At 45.9% G+C, this 13708-nt stretch overlaps 1 protein-coding gene across 1 annotated transcript in view; it reads left to right on the forward strand.

Moving 5' to 3' along the window:
* FRMD4B (FERM domain containing 4B) overlaps positions 1–13708 on the forward strand; it is an 85118-nt gene that overhangs the window by 43163 nt on the left and 28247 nt on the right. Inside the window, exon 8 of the mRNA XM_074151241.1 lies at positions 13023–13106. Coding sequence (XP_074007342.1) covers positions 13023–13106 — 84 coding nt within the window. The remainder of the gene's footprint in view (positions 1–13022; positions 13107–13708) is intronic.

Consider the following 13708-nt stretch of genomic DNA (forward strand, 5'->3'; position numbering starts at 1 on the left):
CTTGTGACTAAGATCAACTGGATGGGCTGGCTGTACAGACAATTTCTGTTCCTGGTCATTCTGTAGAACTGCTTTGTGACCCACTGTATATTGCTTATAGTCTGTGTGCTGCTTTTTTCTCTAGAAAGACCGCTCGTCTTGCCTGATTTCACAGGGACACCCTAAGAGACCCTAAACTTAACTGAGTTTAGGCACAGATAACCAGAGAACGCCTTTCACCGGACAAGAAGTAACTTGTTAAGCTGTAGCAACTGGTGGCATGTGCTCTTAATTCTCAAGAAAAGGGGTTAAGGTTAAAAACTATCTTTGTGGTGAAAGCCCTCCCTAATGTGGTTTAAACTTCACGCTGACTCCTTATCATTTGCCATAAATAGGTTTGTAAGCATTGCTTCGCATGCCCGAGAACTGCGTCTGTGGTTATTTTCCATGCCTCCGCGGACGTGTTGCAAGGAGTGGATTGCCCGTGGTTACCTTGAAAAATATTTAAAGAAAACTGGAGGAAGAATACTGCGCTACAAGACTGATTTCCCAAGTGCAGCTCTTCCCTGAACAGTTGCATGAAAATAGCTGCAGCAATTGTTTCCTCTCTTAAACAAAACATATGTTGTGCCTCCACAGCACATGAGCACGGCCAGCTGTCCCAGGCCCAGCGAGCGCGCCAGAAGTGAAGGAATTTCATCTTACATATCACAAGTGGTCGTTTGGACCACTGCTGATAAAGCACTAGCTTAATTACCAGCGTATCTTAAAGATAGTGCGGGACTGGTCTCCCCTGCCAAACTGGCCCGTGATACAAAGGGTACGTCCTTGCAGCGGTGCCTCCGTTTGCAGTGTCTTGGGTTTGGCATGTTCGATGTCGTTTGGCAATTCCACTTTTGAATCATTTTCTGGAATGTGGCTCTTACACCATTTCTGCTTACGTGAGAACACAGGGGTTAATTTTTTTTTTTTTTTTTTAAATATAGGATTAGTGCTGAATGGATGCGGGTAAATACAGGAATTGCCTGAAGTCCTAGAGATTAGCTTTCTGGAAGTGAAAAATGGGCCAGTCCAGACAACGCTGGTGATCTCTGCCTGGCTGAGTTTTCACGCATACTGTAGGGAGCTTTTCCATGGGGACGGATCCTGTGGAGAGGTCTGTGTGACATTCCCACTGACTTCAGCTGGGAACAGACAGATCAGTACCAGGGTCCGAACGCTTCAGACTCCTGCGGCTCTGCAGTAACCCCTCTCCCAACCCACCGCTCAAATTCTCAGATAACGTCTCGATGGCAGAGAGCAGCAATCTCCCCAGAAACACCCTCCCCTGCCCCGTGCTGAGTGGGTGAGCACATTCTTTTGAAATCTGTTTATTTTCAGGGAGTGCACCTGACGTGTGGGCGCTTGGAGAAAGTAAAAACTTTAGATTTCTGCACCTGAAGGGTCACTTCGGAGGGGATTTGAAGTCCGGTAACACTGACAGTGTGAAAATATCAGGCTTTTTGGGGTTTGGCCCTTGCAGGTGGTTTGTAGCTGGACCCCCGGGGTCCTGGGCTGGGCTGTTAGGACAAGGATATGAGCCTTATCATCTGGAGAGAGGCTTTACGTGAGATAAACCACCCAAGTCCCACTTTGAGAGGACTCTGGCTTTTAAGATATCTTGATAAAGCTTAAATACATGCTTCAAAATTGCACCCGCAGCATGTCCATTACCTGTTGTGGGCAGCTCTGGTTTCTCAAGGGCAGTCTAAAATGACTGTGGGCCACAGGAGGAATGTTTAAGTAAGATGACAACGGACCATGATCAGTGTAGCTCACCGCACGCCCAGTTCCTTTTCCTGTTTACCAAACTGGTGATCCCAGGCAAGATAATTCCCCCCTGTGTGTGATGAAGAGCGTGTCGCAGGGGTGCTGGGTGAGCTCTTCCTCTTCCCCTTCCATGGGACGGTGTCAGGGCTGCCACGGTTCTTCCCGAGAGTCCTGCAGCTGCGATGTTCCCAGCAAGTCTGAGATGCTGCAGATCCCTGTCCCTCTGCTTTCCTGTCCAATGAGCGGGAATGTTTTGCTCGAGAGGAGGGATGTAACGCTTTGTGTTTGCTTCTCACGACTCATCTATGGTTTCCAGTTGACTGCTTCTCTGTTCAAATTGAATTTCCGTCAGTTTTTCTCCGGCTCCTGTAATAAGAACCCAAAGCAAAGTATTAGTCATTAATAGGAGTTTTGAAACACTATCACTAGTTAATTGTACTCTTCCACTCTTACATTTGCAAATGAAACAGAAAAAGCTGCAAGCCTGGTTTTACAAAGTCTTGGTTTTTAAACTCTATGCAAAGGTTTTTAAAAAGAATCTGATTGAAGTTGCAGCTTCTGGCATGATTCAGTTTTGGGAGAAAAAAGTCCATATTCTGTTTCTTTTAGACGTTTTATTTAAATTTTAAAGAAAGCTAATGTCTTGGCAGGCATGCGAAATAATAGATTGGTCTGGTAATTATCATCATGTAAACATGGAACATAGTCTTGCCTCCTTGGGAAATAAGTGTTTTAGTTGTATTTAGTTTACAGGCTAAGCATCTGCCCTCAAAAATGCTGTACAATAGTATATAGTATTATTTTTCTTCGTAGCTTGACAGAAAGAGACAGAGATGTCCTAGATGCTGTCTTTCTAATGTTAGAAAAACGTTTATTAAAATCAGATTAGCTACAGGGACTATATAAGAAAAGTAGCTTTTTTTAAAAAAAGTTTATTTTCTGCCTGATAATCTTGGATCATGTTTTCCCCAGAAACGTTTCCAGGACTGAAACCCAGCTATGCTCCCTGAAAGTTAATTAAATTGCTGGAGGAGGGCTCCCATTTTCTTTAAATAGCTGACGCATTCGGTTTTGATTCTGGCCTGTGGGCTGCAAAGATAACTCCCGACTGGTATAACATAACACAGACAAAATAATGAATTCCTGATAGCTGACATGTGCGAGGCACCGGGGTTTATCATTACAGGGGTGATAAACGCAGTTTGTAAAAGGAAGAGGTTTGTGTGAAAGATACTCCTGCGAACCGCGGCTGTGGAGTCATTGGTTCAGAAACTCCTGAGTTTAAAAGTTTACTGAAGGGAGGAAAAAAAAAAAAAAAATATGAAGTGCTTGGTCTAGGTGCAGAAAACTGGTATTAACAATTTGCTCCTAATGAAGAGTGAGTGCTCACTATTAGATTTTTGGGTAGAGTTTGCTTGGGAAGGTGACTATCTTGCCAGACAAACTGCAAAATCTCTTGGTAGAAAAGAATGTGGAGGGGATAACGTGGGCAGTGCTAGAAATTAGCTGCTTGAAAGAAGTTAATAATTGTCTGATAGCAAAGCACCTGTTCACTGTGTTGCTTACCCCATGGTTAAGGCAGCTTCAGAAATGGGACACACCTGAGGTTTGTTCGAGGCAGCTCGCCCAGCCTGTTTTTGGAAATCTCACCATGTTCATATGACCAAAACTCCAGGTGTGGCCATGTGCAGGACCGGGATCGGAGCAGAAACACAGATTTGGGGCAAATCTCCCAGTTGTTTCTACCCTCCTCTCCCAGGCTTGCATCCTGAAGAGGTCTTGGAGACCTTGGAGACCAAAGTGGGTCCGTGTGGCATGGATGGAGCCCACCTCGTGTGTGCCAGCCACTGGCAGGTGATCAGGCTGTGGGGCCAGGCTAGAGCTGGCCTGAAGAAAGTCCTGAAATGGGTACGGTGTGGGTGTCAGATCACCAGCGCAAACCCTGTTGCTCCACACACCTGCTCCTCTTAGTTGTGCTGTTGGGGAAGGAGGCCTGTTCTGAATTGTTCACTGGAAGCTCTTTTCCAGGGCCACTGGGATTGTGGATGGGTTACCAGGGGACATTTGTGCTGGCCTCATGTGGAGACCTAAGACCAGAGCAGAGTCTGGATGCCTCTTTCAGACCCTGGGGTTTTCCTTCCACGTGTGTCGGTGGGTGACACAACAGAGCTGGTGGATCACCATAGGATTCACCCTCAGGGCATCCATCTGGTGCCTGCCATAGGCAGCGCTGTGGTTTACTTTTTGATTTTCTTTTCCGTGCAAGTGCACTCTTTAAATGCCCGTGCACTGATGTTTGCAGAGGCTTTCTCCAGCGTGACCCACCGCTCCCCGTGGGCTGTGATTCCTCGCTGGAAATCAGTGCTCAGCGCTGGCTCTGCCTGCGGTTGTGCTCCTTGTGCTCCGTGGCAGCTTGTTTGCCGAGTTGAGTCATTGTGTATTTTGCCTTTCAGCTGCCACTCTGCACGCTTTTTCTTTAAATACCTTGCTGGGCACTTGCTCATGAACCATTAACTCTGTCTGGGTCAAACCCAGCCATGTGCTTTCCTGAGCTCGCTCTTTTGCAGTAACTAACTTATTTTGAAACAAGATGAGCAAAGATCTATTAACTTAGAGCCTGTTTGCTGAGGGGGTTGATTATTTATTTCGCTGTATTTGGGAACATCTAATGAACCAAGCTAGTTAATAAGCAAGTTTAGGGAAAATCATGTTTGATGTGTACTTCATACAATGATAATAATTCCCCTACTTGACAGGCATTGGATACCCACTTCCCCAAAGAGCTGTTTGCTTAATTGAATTTTATGCCTTCTTCAAAGAAAAGCTGGTCGAAAACTGTTGTAATTTTTTCTACAGCAGTGTGCAGGTCTTGCTTTTCTTGGTGAGTCACTGCAGTTTGGTTTTGGGGTCCTACACCTCGGTGTAGCATGGGGAACGGGTAGCTGAGGGAAGGCAGCCTGCGAAGGGGAGACGAGCAGGAAGGTGCTGAGCTCCATCTCCCAGAGGACTTAGGCAGCAGTTTTAAGATGAAAACGTTGTTCTCTCCTGGTGTTTTATTTTTCAATAAAAAGTGGAAATTCACTGTGTAAAACAGGTGTAATTACAAAAAAATATGTAACCAAGACCCAAATTTTCTGCTAGACTTTTAACAACAAGGGTTTTTTTTCTACTAGTGTAGATTCATACAGTTCAGGGCAGACCAAAGCATACATCATCTCTGCTATGGTGTAATTTTAATGGTTTTTTACAGTTTCCTACTTTAAAGCAGTTCTCCAAGGGCTAACAAGGAATTTGTATAGTGTGCTTATTATGCAGCAGATGAATTAGGCCGAATTAGGTGGAAGCGCTGTGGGTGAAATGAGCAAAGAATTACATGGAGAGAAAAAAAGAGGTTGTTTTGAGTAATTTAATAACCTGATCTCAGGGGATTTACTACTTGCATATGGCAGTGTAACTTTAATATTTACATAAATTACGGCAGTTTGGTAAGGAACGTGCGTTTTTATATTTCATACGCATGATGTTCATACAGTTTCCTGATGGGTGGCAAAGGGATATTTTGTCCTTTTTAAGTGCCCCTCCACAGAGTCTGTTTTTTTTCTTTTTCTTTTTTTTTTTTTTTTCTTTAAGGCACTTTAACTCAGAGGAGTGGTGCTACAGTGGGTGCAACCCAGCAACCTAGGGAGGGTTTTCGTGTGTGCTGTGCATCCGAAGTGGATGAGAGACGAGGCAAGCATGAGGCCAGAAAAAGTTCACCACCCCCAAAGATGTCCCCCCACACAGGGGACGAGTTAGACATGTTGCTGTCGTAGCTGTTGGCCTTGGAGTAGCATCATGGTGAAGCTCCACAGTCTTAGGTGAAAGATGCCCCTGCCTTGTCCCTAGAAATTCCCACAGCATTAAAGGACATTGCCTTTTCCTGTGGAAAATTAGATTTCATGGCTTTTGCACTATAATTTATTTATTCACCTCCCTTCTGTTGCGTATCTGGAAAACTTTGCCAGGTCTACAGAGTGTTTCTCCAATCTTTCACTGTCAGCTGTGGGCAGGACTTTGGGCTCTGATCTGACTCAGAACATCTTCACTTTTAAAAAAGCAAAAAAAAATAAATACCTCTTTTGCTTTTCCTCCCTGTGATGGTTGGGATGTATCATGTAGGGTGTATTTTGTGCTTTGAGGAAATGGAATGACAGCTTTTCAGCCTCAGCTTTTTTGCTTTTGCAGATTTGTCAGGTCTTTATCGTTATTTTGATACTTTATTTTTCTTGTGGTTCCATGTATCTCTGTATCAGCACACAGGGCTGTGATAACAAGCTTTAAACTTTGCTGCTGTACTCAGACATGCTAAAAACCCACAACTAATATGGCTAATCTGACTTTTGTGTGAACAGGAAGACAGTGTGGATGTTAGAAATAACAGTCTGTTGTTGTGAGGAAGGGTTTGGGATCCTTCAAGCATTGTATGAACTGTGAATAGTCATCTTTCAATCTGCAGTAAAGCCCCAGGTAGAGCAGGGCTGCTCTGCTTCCCGTCTGGGCTGACAGAAGCACTGGGAACACGTGCTGTCGGTATGGCCAAGCAACATTTTCAATGTGGATGTCCTGCCCCAGTTTCCATGGGACCAGGAACCATCAGCAGTGGTAGGTGTGGTGTTGAAGGACTAAAGGGTTTGTCTTCAGAATATTCCTATTTCACATCAAAAGCTGTAAAAGAACTGAGCATTTAGAGCAGGTTCAGGTCACAGATTTTTTTTTTTTTTTTTTTTTTTTTTTCCCCAGCTGAGGAGAACTGCTTCCTTGACATCCCGTTCCTTGTCTGCAAAATGGAAATACGAACGGTGCCTCATCCACCAAGATGGCTCTGGGAGCAGCCCATGCTCTTGTCCCCATGTTCTCTGGTAGAGAGGTGCATGCATATAGCTGATAAGAGAAATGTTGCTTTTGCTGTGGTGCTCTTGGTCCATCTTCCAAAACCCAGTGAGTAGGGTCACTAAACTCCCATGAGATCCATGGATGCTGCTGCTGCTTTTTCAGAGAGTCAGGCAGGGCTGGGGAAGTGAAGGAATTTGCCTAAAGGAGCAGATCTGGAGCTGGAGGTCAGGCCCGGAGGTCCAAGGCTGTGGTCCAGCCTGTGCTAAGTGTGGGGAAGGGTTGCCCAGCCCCAGCCACGCGTTGTGTTTGGTGCAGGTTCCTCTCGAGCTGTGAAACTAAAGCTGTTGCTGCAGCACAGCGAGGGAATCCACAGCACAGCCACAGCGTAGACGTATGACAATCCAGGTGCTGAAAAAAGCCTTCTGCACTGCTTATCATGTTCTTTTTCACATACAGAGTTTGGAAGGCTCTTAGAAATGCTCCTTCAAATACCTTTCTGAGCAGGCGGTTCCTATCAGGTATTCAAGTGGCAGACTGTGCAGCCCAGCCCCAGGCCAAGCTCCCCGCTGGGTGGGGGTTAAGATTGGGCTCTGGATGTCCTGTGCCAACGGGAGCCCCTTGTTCATGGCCTTTCCGGATCCTGGTCTTCCTTCAATAGAAAAATAACTTTCTTGAATGTGCCAGCAGACCATAAACTGTAAAGCTGGGAAGTGATGGGAAACGTCTGGCATTTGTCACAAAAGAGGATTTGTCAGAGAGCGCATTTCAGAGTCCTGCTGCCAAGATCCTGCTGCTCTGACATACTCGAAAGCTGCTAAATCCATCGGCTCTGCCCGTACCTTCCCCACTCTGTCTTCCTTCCCCCCCTTTTTTTCTCTTGCTCTTTTAACCCTGCTCATTTTTTTCCCCTCCATTGCCCTGCCGCTTCCTCCTCTCACCTGCTTCTCATGGTACCTTGAAAGGCAGAGCAACCTCCACGGGAGCACGAGGTTGCCATGCTCTGCCCTTCCATTTATTTTGGAAGAAAACAAAAGCCTACAGAAAAGGCACCTGTTGGTGAAGTGGTCCAGCTGTGGTGCAATGGTCCGTGTTGACGGCTCTCACCTGTGAACATGTGAAAAGGAGCACCCTAGAGACCTTGGTGACGCTACCCTAGGTCTGGTCACCTTAGAAGGTCACCTTAGGACCAGGCTGAGGTCACCTTAGGATCAGGCTGAGGTGTGGGCAGCAGCAAGGGATGTTCTCGTACTGTTACAGCATTGCTTGTAATCATGTAGCAAAGGAATGCAGTGCTTATTCGCAAGAAATGGGACCATCACTATATCATCTGAGTAACCTGTCCAGCCCTCTGAAAACTTAGATTGTCAGCTTTTAAGTATCAAATCTAATTGTGTGCTGTTTCTATTTGTTTTGCTGGCTCTAAATATCTTGAACAGGATAAGAAGAAAAATCCTAATGGAAGGTTTTTGAAGTATCTTCATGATGCAGGGTAATAATGTATTGCCCTTCTGCTGTGAAGCTCCACGTTTCCTTGTAGCTCACCTGCAGTTCTCAGAAGTGTCTGCTGATTTTTAGGTGTCCACGAAATAACTTTCAGGTTAATTTTAGAGATCAGTCAGTATTTTCTAAAAACAAGGCCACTCTAAATGCTACCTGTGGTGTGCCTAAAATTCATTTCAAGAATTAACCGAACATGAAATAGTGACATTCAGAAAGACCCAGGAGCTGACTTAGTCTAGTGGTCACATAGCAACACAAGAGTAAGTATTTATGTGAGGTCAAGAGGCTTTGAGAACAGAGAAAAGTCACTATACAATGCACTTTCCCAGGTGATAAATTCCTACTTTATAAAGTGTTATCAACACAATTCAGCAGAGGCAGGCACACCTGCCATCACTTTAGTCAGTTAAAAGTTGTCTGAAGTCCCATCCTTATCTAGCTGTTAATATTTACAAAGATGATGACGGCTGATAAGCTTTTATGTTGTAGTCCAGTATATTGCTTTTGCTGCTCTGGGTGTGTCTATTGCTTTTCACGTTTTATGCTAATCTCATTAACCACATCTTATTGCATCTTAGCTCTTACCTGCGTTAACAACAGGCATAAGCTGGTTTTGACAGTGGGCGCAGGGAAAAGCCTGGACAGCCATTGACAAATGGTCCTAATTAGCACAGTTCTGTAACGCTTTGCCTAGCAGGGAGTATCGTATCACTTGATTAGAAGCTGTGAAGATGCACTTTCTGGGAGCATAAATATGTAAGTCTCTTTTTAATTTTCAGTAATGTGGGTTAGGCAGGGCGTGCTATGATAATTTGGCTTGGTTCCTTCCCAGATTTCTGGTGGAGTTTTAGCAAGATGCCTAAAATTTCACTGTAACATCAGTGGGTTGTGGGAAGCACGTGGGATTGGTCCTGGTTTGCTGCTAGAGTTAGTGAGTTTGAATGCGGGAACTCCTATTCATAGTACGGTACGTAGTTAAATACTGCTATTGCTTATTTTAGAGACAAGCTGCCCTTCCTTCTCCATAGAGCTGGCACTGGTAAGCAGGGTGTGCTGCTGGGGACAGCATCTTGCCCAGTGTTTGCTCATGTTGGGACAGAAAATTAAATAGGAACAGTACCAAGGAAGAAGCTGAAGTTCGACATGCAGAGGGTCCGATGTAGATTTTCATTTACACTGCCCGGATCGATTCAAGTTCTGCTCGATGTCTGCCAGAGAGAAATTTCCCATTTGGAGGGTGGAATGGGAAGGAAAGGGTCCATCTGCTGGTTTTCTTTAATTCTTCTCCGTAGTGGAAAAATACTTCAGATGATTTTCCTATATTCTCCTCCTGGGGAATAAACAAACCTTTTGCCAAAAATACTCAATCCCGTTGACTCTGGGCGGTTTAAGTTTATGTATTGAAATGATGCCAAGAACCACCAGTCAAGAAGCCCCCTCCATAGCAGAGGTCAGATTAAATGCAAGTGGGCCTCTCCGTCCCGACAGCCTAGTCCTCCTCCTGCCCTGATGAGAACCGACCGTGGACATGCCAGATACAACACTGGTGTGTTTGGCTGGTAGATAGTGTAGACGGTTGGACATCTGGAGCCGGGGCCGTCTGCCCTGTGAGTCCTGTATCGCCTTGTGATCGTTGTGAAACCAAACAGGAACAGGTAATAATTCAAACCGTCGCTCCTGCTATCTGGAGTTGTCACCTCTGGGGAGCGGCTGGGTCTTGGAGGGCTTGGGAAAGTGATCCTGAAGGTCAAGGGGAGACGTGCTTGGGCTCCTCGGTGCAGATGAAGTGATAATGAACCTTGTGGAAGGAGGGGGAGGACGATTTGAGGCTTTTATTATCCCCAAAGCCATGAATCATCCTAAATGCTAATCCTTGGGCGCACAGTCAGCAGATCTGGGCTGCTGCGTGCCAGCCTGTGCTGTCTGAAGGCACCCAGCGTGTGAGGAGCTGTGCCCTGTTTCTCCCAGGTCTTTTACATTTTCCTAGGTTTGTTTCATGCTTTCTCTTAGAATTATGCAGGCCAAAAAAATGAAATGCTCATGTTGCTTCTCAGAGACTTTCAGGCGTTATAAGCCTATTTGGATGCACTCCCTCCAGCTGCAGATGGATGGGACGTGTGTCTGAGCCTTGGGGTATGAGGTTGGGTCCCTTCAGGAAGCCAAGTCCCAAAGGCACACTTTGCCTCATAAAAGTGTATTCTCCGCTACTGCGAGAAGTTGGATGGGTTTCTAGGTTGGCAGAAGAACAGAGAAGGTTTCAGCTCTGCTGTTAGTCTCTGGACTCTGCCTTCTAACAAACTGCACCAGGTCAGTGCTGGAGGGACGTGCCCCGTGTCATGGCACAGACACGATGGCAACCATTTGGTCGCTATATGTCCCAGATCAGAGCCTATAATACTTGGGGAGGTGGGTGTGCTGGCTGGCTGGTGTTCGGTTTAAATTCAGTGGTAGACATTTCCATATTGATGAGCTGCTACTCATCACGCAAGCTTAACTAGCACACTGGTTTTGACGTTTGATGGGGGTGAAGTAAGTAGCTACTCAACCTGGTCCAGAGGTGAGGGGCCCAACAACTGAATGGGAAGGTAGGTAGCTCCACTGGAGGCCACACATTGTGCAAAAGGTTTCAGAGCATGGTGGACGCAGCTGCCAGGATTTGAGGCATTTCTGCAGAATCTCAGTGATGAGGAAGCTACTGGCCCCATGATGGTTGGCAAAGGAGAGCTTGGGACCTCTCCACCCAGCTGCGGTGGTGACAGCTGGGGTGTCACCTGTCCCCCCTGCCCAGCTGCCTCTGCCAGAACTCAGCTCTTGCCTCCTGGCACCAGCCTTGTTAGTGCTTCAGCCCTTACTTGGGCGTTTTGTTGTTTGCTGGCAACGAGGTTTCTAAATAGGGGTTTAGAGACCAGCCCTTAAGCCTCTGATTATGAATATTGTGGGTTGAGAATCTATATTTAGAGGAACAGCCCTTTCGTTTGGTAAAAATGAGCTTTTTTGTTATTGCTTCCTTCCAAAATCTCTCCTACTTCACTGCATTTCCCTGCCAACCTTGGCTGCTACAGCAGCCATTGCACTTATGAGTCAGGCTTAAAAATAGGAGGAAATTTTTATTTTAATAATCAATTATACTGTGAGGTCTGTGACTTAAGTTGGAAGGGACCTCAGGAGATTGTCTGGCCAAACCTCCTGCTCCAAGAACATCAGCGGTGACATCAGGCCAGGTTGCTCAGGGCTTGGTTTTTTTGGTTTGGGGTTGTTTTTATTTTCTACTCTGGCTTCTGCAGCCTCAGGAGGGTGTGCTCTGTCTGCATTTTCACGTGTCCCTACGAACCGCTGGTAATCTACCTTCTCATTGCAAGCCGAGATGTCCTATAGCCTTTTGATCCCATCAAAATGGGCTTTTAAGAGGTGAATAAAACCCCCTCAGTTCTTGTGAGCTTTGGGAGGAGAGATCCTGATTTTTTTTTTTTACCCAGATGTCCCCGTTTGTGGCACTTGGGTGCTGGCCAGCCTGCAAAGAAAAGTGCATATTCCTGGCGGAGGAGCCCTGGCCTGGCCCGGCAAAGCTCGGCAGCAGCAACAGCTCCTCGGCGCTAATTGACCTCCTTCTTGGCAACTTCATCAAAGACGCTAGAGAATAAATAGGCTGTTGATTGAACTGTTTCCTTGTCCTCAGAGGTGGTCCCCCTTAGTCAGGGTTGAGGCACATTGTCAGGGTTGGGGAAGGAGCTTGTAGAGCGATTAGCCCGTGCTCACAGAGGAACAAAAAGCTTTAATTTACTGCGCCTTCCATGTGACATCTGCTGGGTGAGACGGAAACGTGGTGGGGGTTTGCTGTCTCCTCCATCTGCAGAGGTTGATCTGCTGTGGCCACGGAGCAGACTTCAGCGCTCTGGACCACTCTAGTGATGGACGGGGTGCTCATTTTGGGGGACGAGAGGGTACGTAGCTCAGATGGAATCTCTAAGAGTGGAATCTGGTGAAAACAGAGGTCAGGAGCAGGAAAACACCATCAAGGAAAGGCTGGATGCAGAGGTCGAGGCGGATGCGGATGGACGTGACTGATGCATTCCGTACATAGAAAAGTCGTGTTCGTGCTTGTTGGCGCCGCTGCGAAGGCACGCAGAAATCCTGCAGAAATGAGGTGTGCAAGTTTCAGCTGATTAATTAATGGAGCATATAAGGAGAAAATATTAACCATTTTACTGATGCCTGTAAATAGGTTTTTAAATACTCTGCTGGGTTGGTTTTTTTTGTGACAAAGTGCAGTCACATACTTCATACTTCAGCTCCTTTTATTTTGTTCCAGGCTGGGCCTGGAGTCCAAAATATTTGAACTTTCTGTAGAATGAGCAGTCCAGGAAAACTATTTTCAGTGAAAATATCTTAAAGTATATGAACTGAAACCCTTTGTTTTGAATCAGGTCGGTGTTGAACTCTTGAGATTTGACAAATACCATGCCGCTTCGTGAAATGTATTGTCTAGAGGTAGGATTTTAAAGCAAAAATGAACACTGCAAGCCTTGCTTTTGGGCAGAGGCTTTCCTTCTGCAGCTGTTTCAGGGCTCATTCTTCACTTGGCAAATAGAGTGAGTGTGTGCAAAGTAAACACTGATACGGTGCTCCCACCGCAGTGGCCTGAGAATCACATGTCTGTATAATGAGTTACACCGTGAGTCTGCGTGACACCATATACATCGCTGTCATGTGAGAGGGCCTATAGAGTTACGTTGCTATGACAGCCTGATATGGGGCAACGCACCACGTTCTTGGGTAGCAAATACAGCCCTTTCCTTCTGCTGAAACTAATGATCGTGCCTATGATTCGCTAGCAGTGACGCTGTGCCATTTTTGTTTTTTAGTGATGAAAACACTAGAAAAGACCTGAAGACACTGCCTGTCTTTCCCACCAAGACGCTGCAGGAACATCCATCACTCGCTTACTGGTGAGCTATTTAATTTAAAATGTAAATCATTGCTATGAATGGTAATGACGAGATCACTTTTAAACAGTTTTGCAAACTCTTTAAAAAGTTTTCAGCTTGTACGACGAGTTAATAGCTCGTGTTCAAGCATTTCCAGTTTTTAGAAGGTTATAAATTATGCAAGATCTGATGCAAATCCCTCATTGAGAATTTGCTCAAATTAAATTGCTGGATCAGGAGCTGCTGGATCGGAATATGTGGGGACCAGGCATTAGAAAGAGCTGAAATCTGAACTCCAGCCAAGCCTGGGTTTGCAAAGAGCATCTTGCTCTTCAGCTCTTCAGTAGAGCCTCGGTGGTGGGTTGACCTTGGCCGGCTGCCAGATGCCCACCCAGCCGCTCTCCTCAACAGGACGCCGGGAGAAAATGAGGTGGAAAAGCTGGAAACGGAAAGGCAGGTTTCAATGTTGTGGCTTGAATCTGCTGTAAAGGAACACAGCATTTGGGGTGAATCAACGATATTGTTTCCTTGGAATTGATGCCCTTTGTGCAAGTTTGACTCCCTCATATGTTTGAGGTTTTTTTGTGTGTACCTGATGGATTTTCAAGTATACCAGTACTTGC

The sequence above is a fragment of the Numenius arquata genome, chromosome 8, assembly GCF_964106895.1.
Source record: "Numenius arquata chromosome 8, bNumArq3.hap1.1, whole genome shotgun sequence".
Lineage (NCBI taxonomy): Eukaryota > Metazoa > Chordata > Aves > Charadriiformes > Scolopacidae > Numenius > Numenius arquata.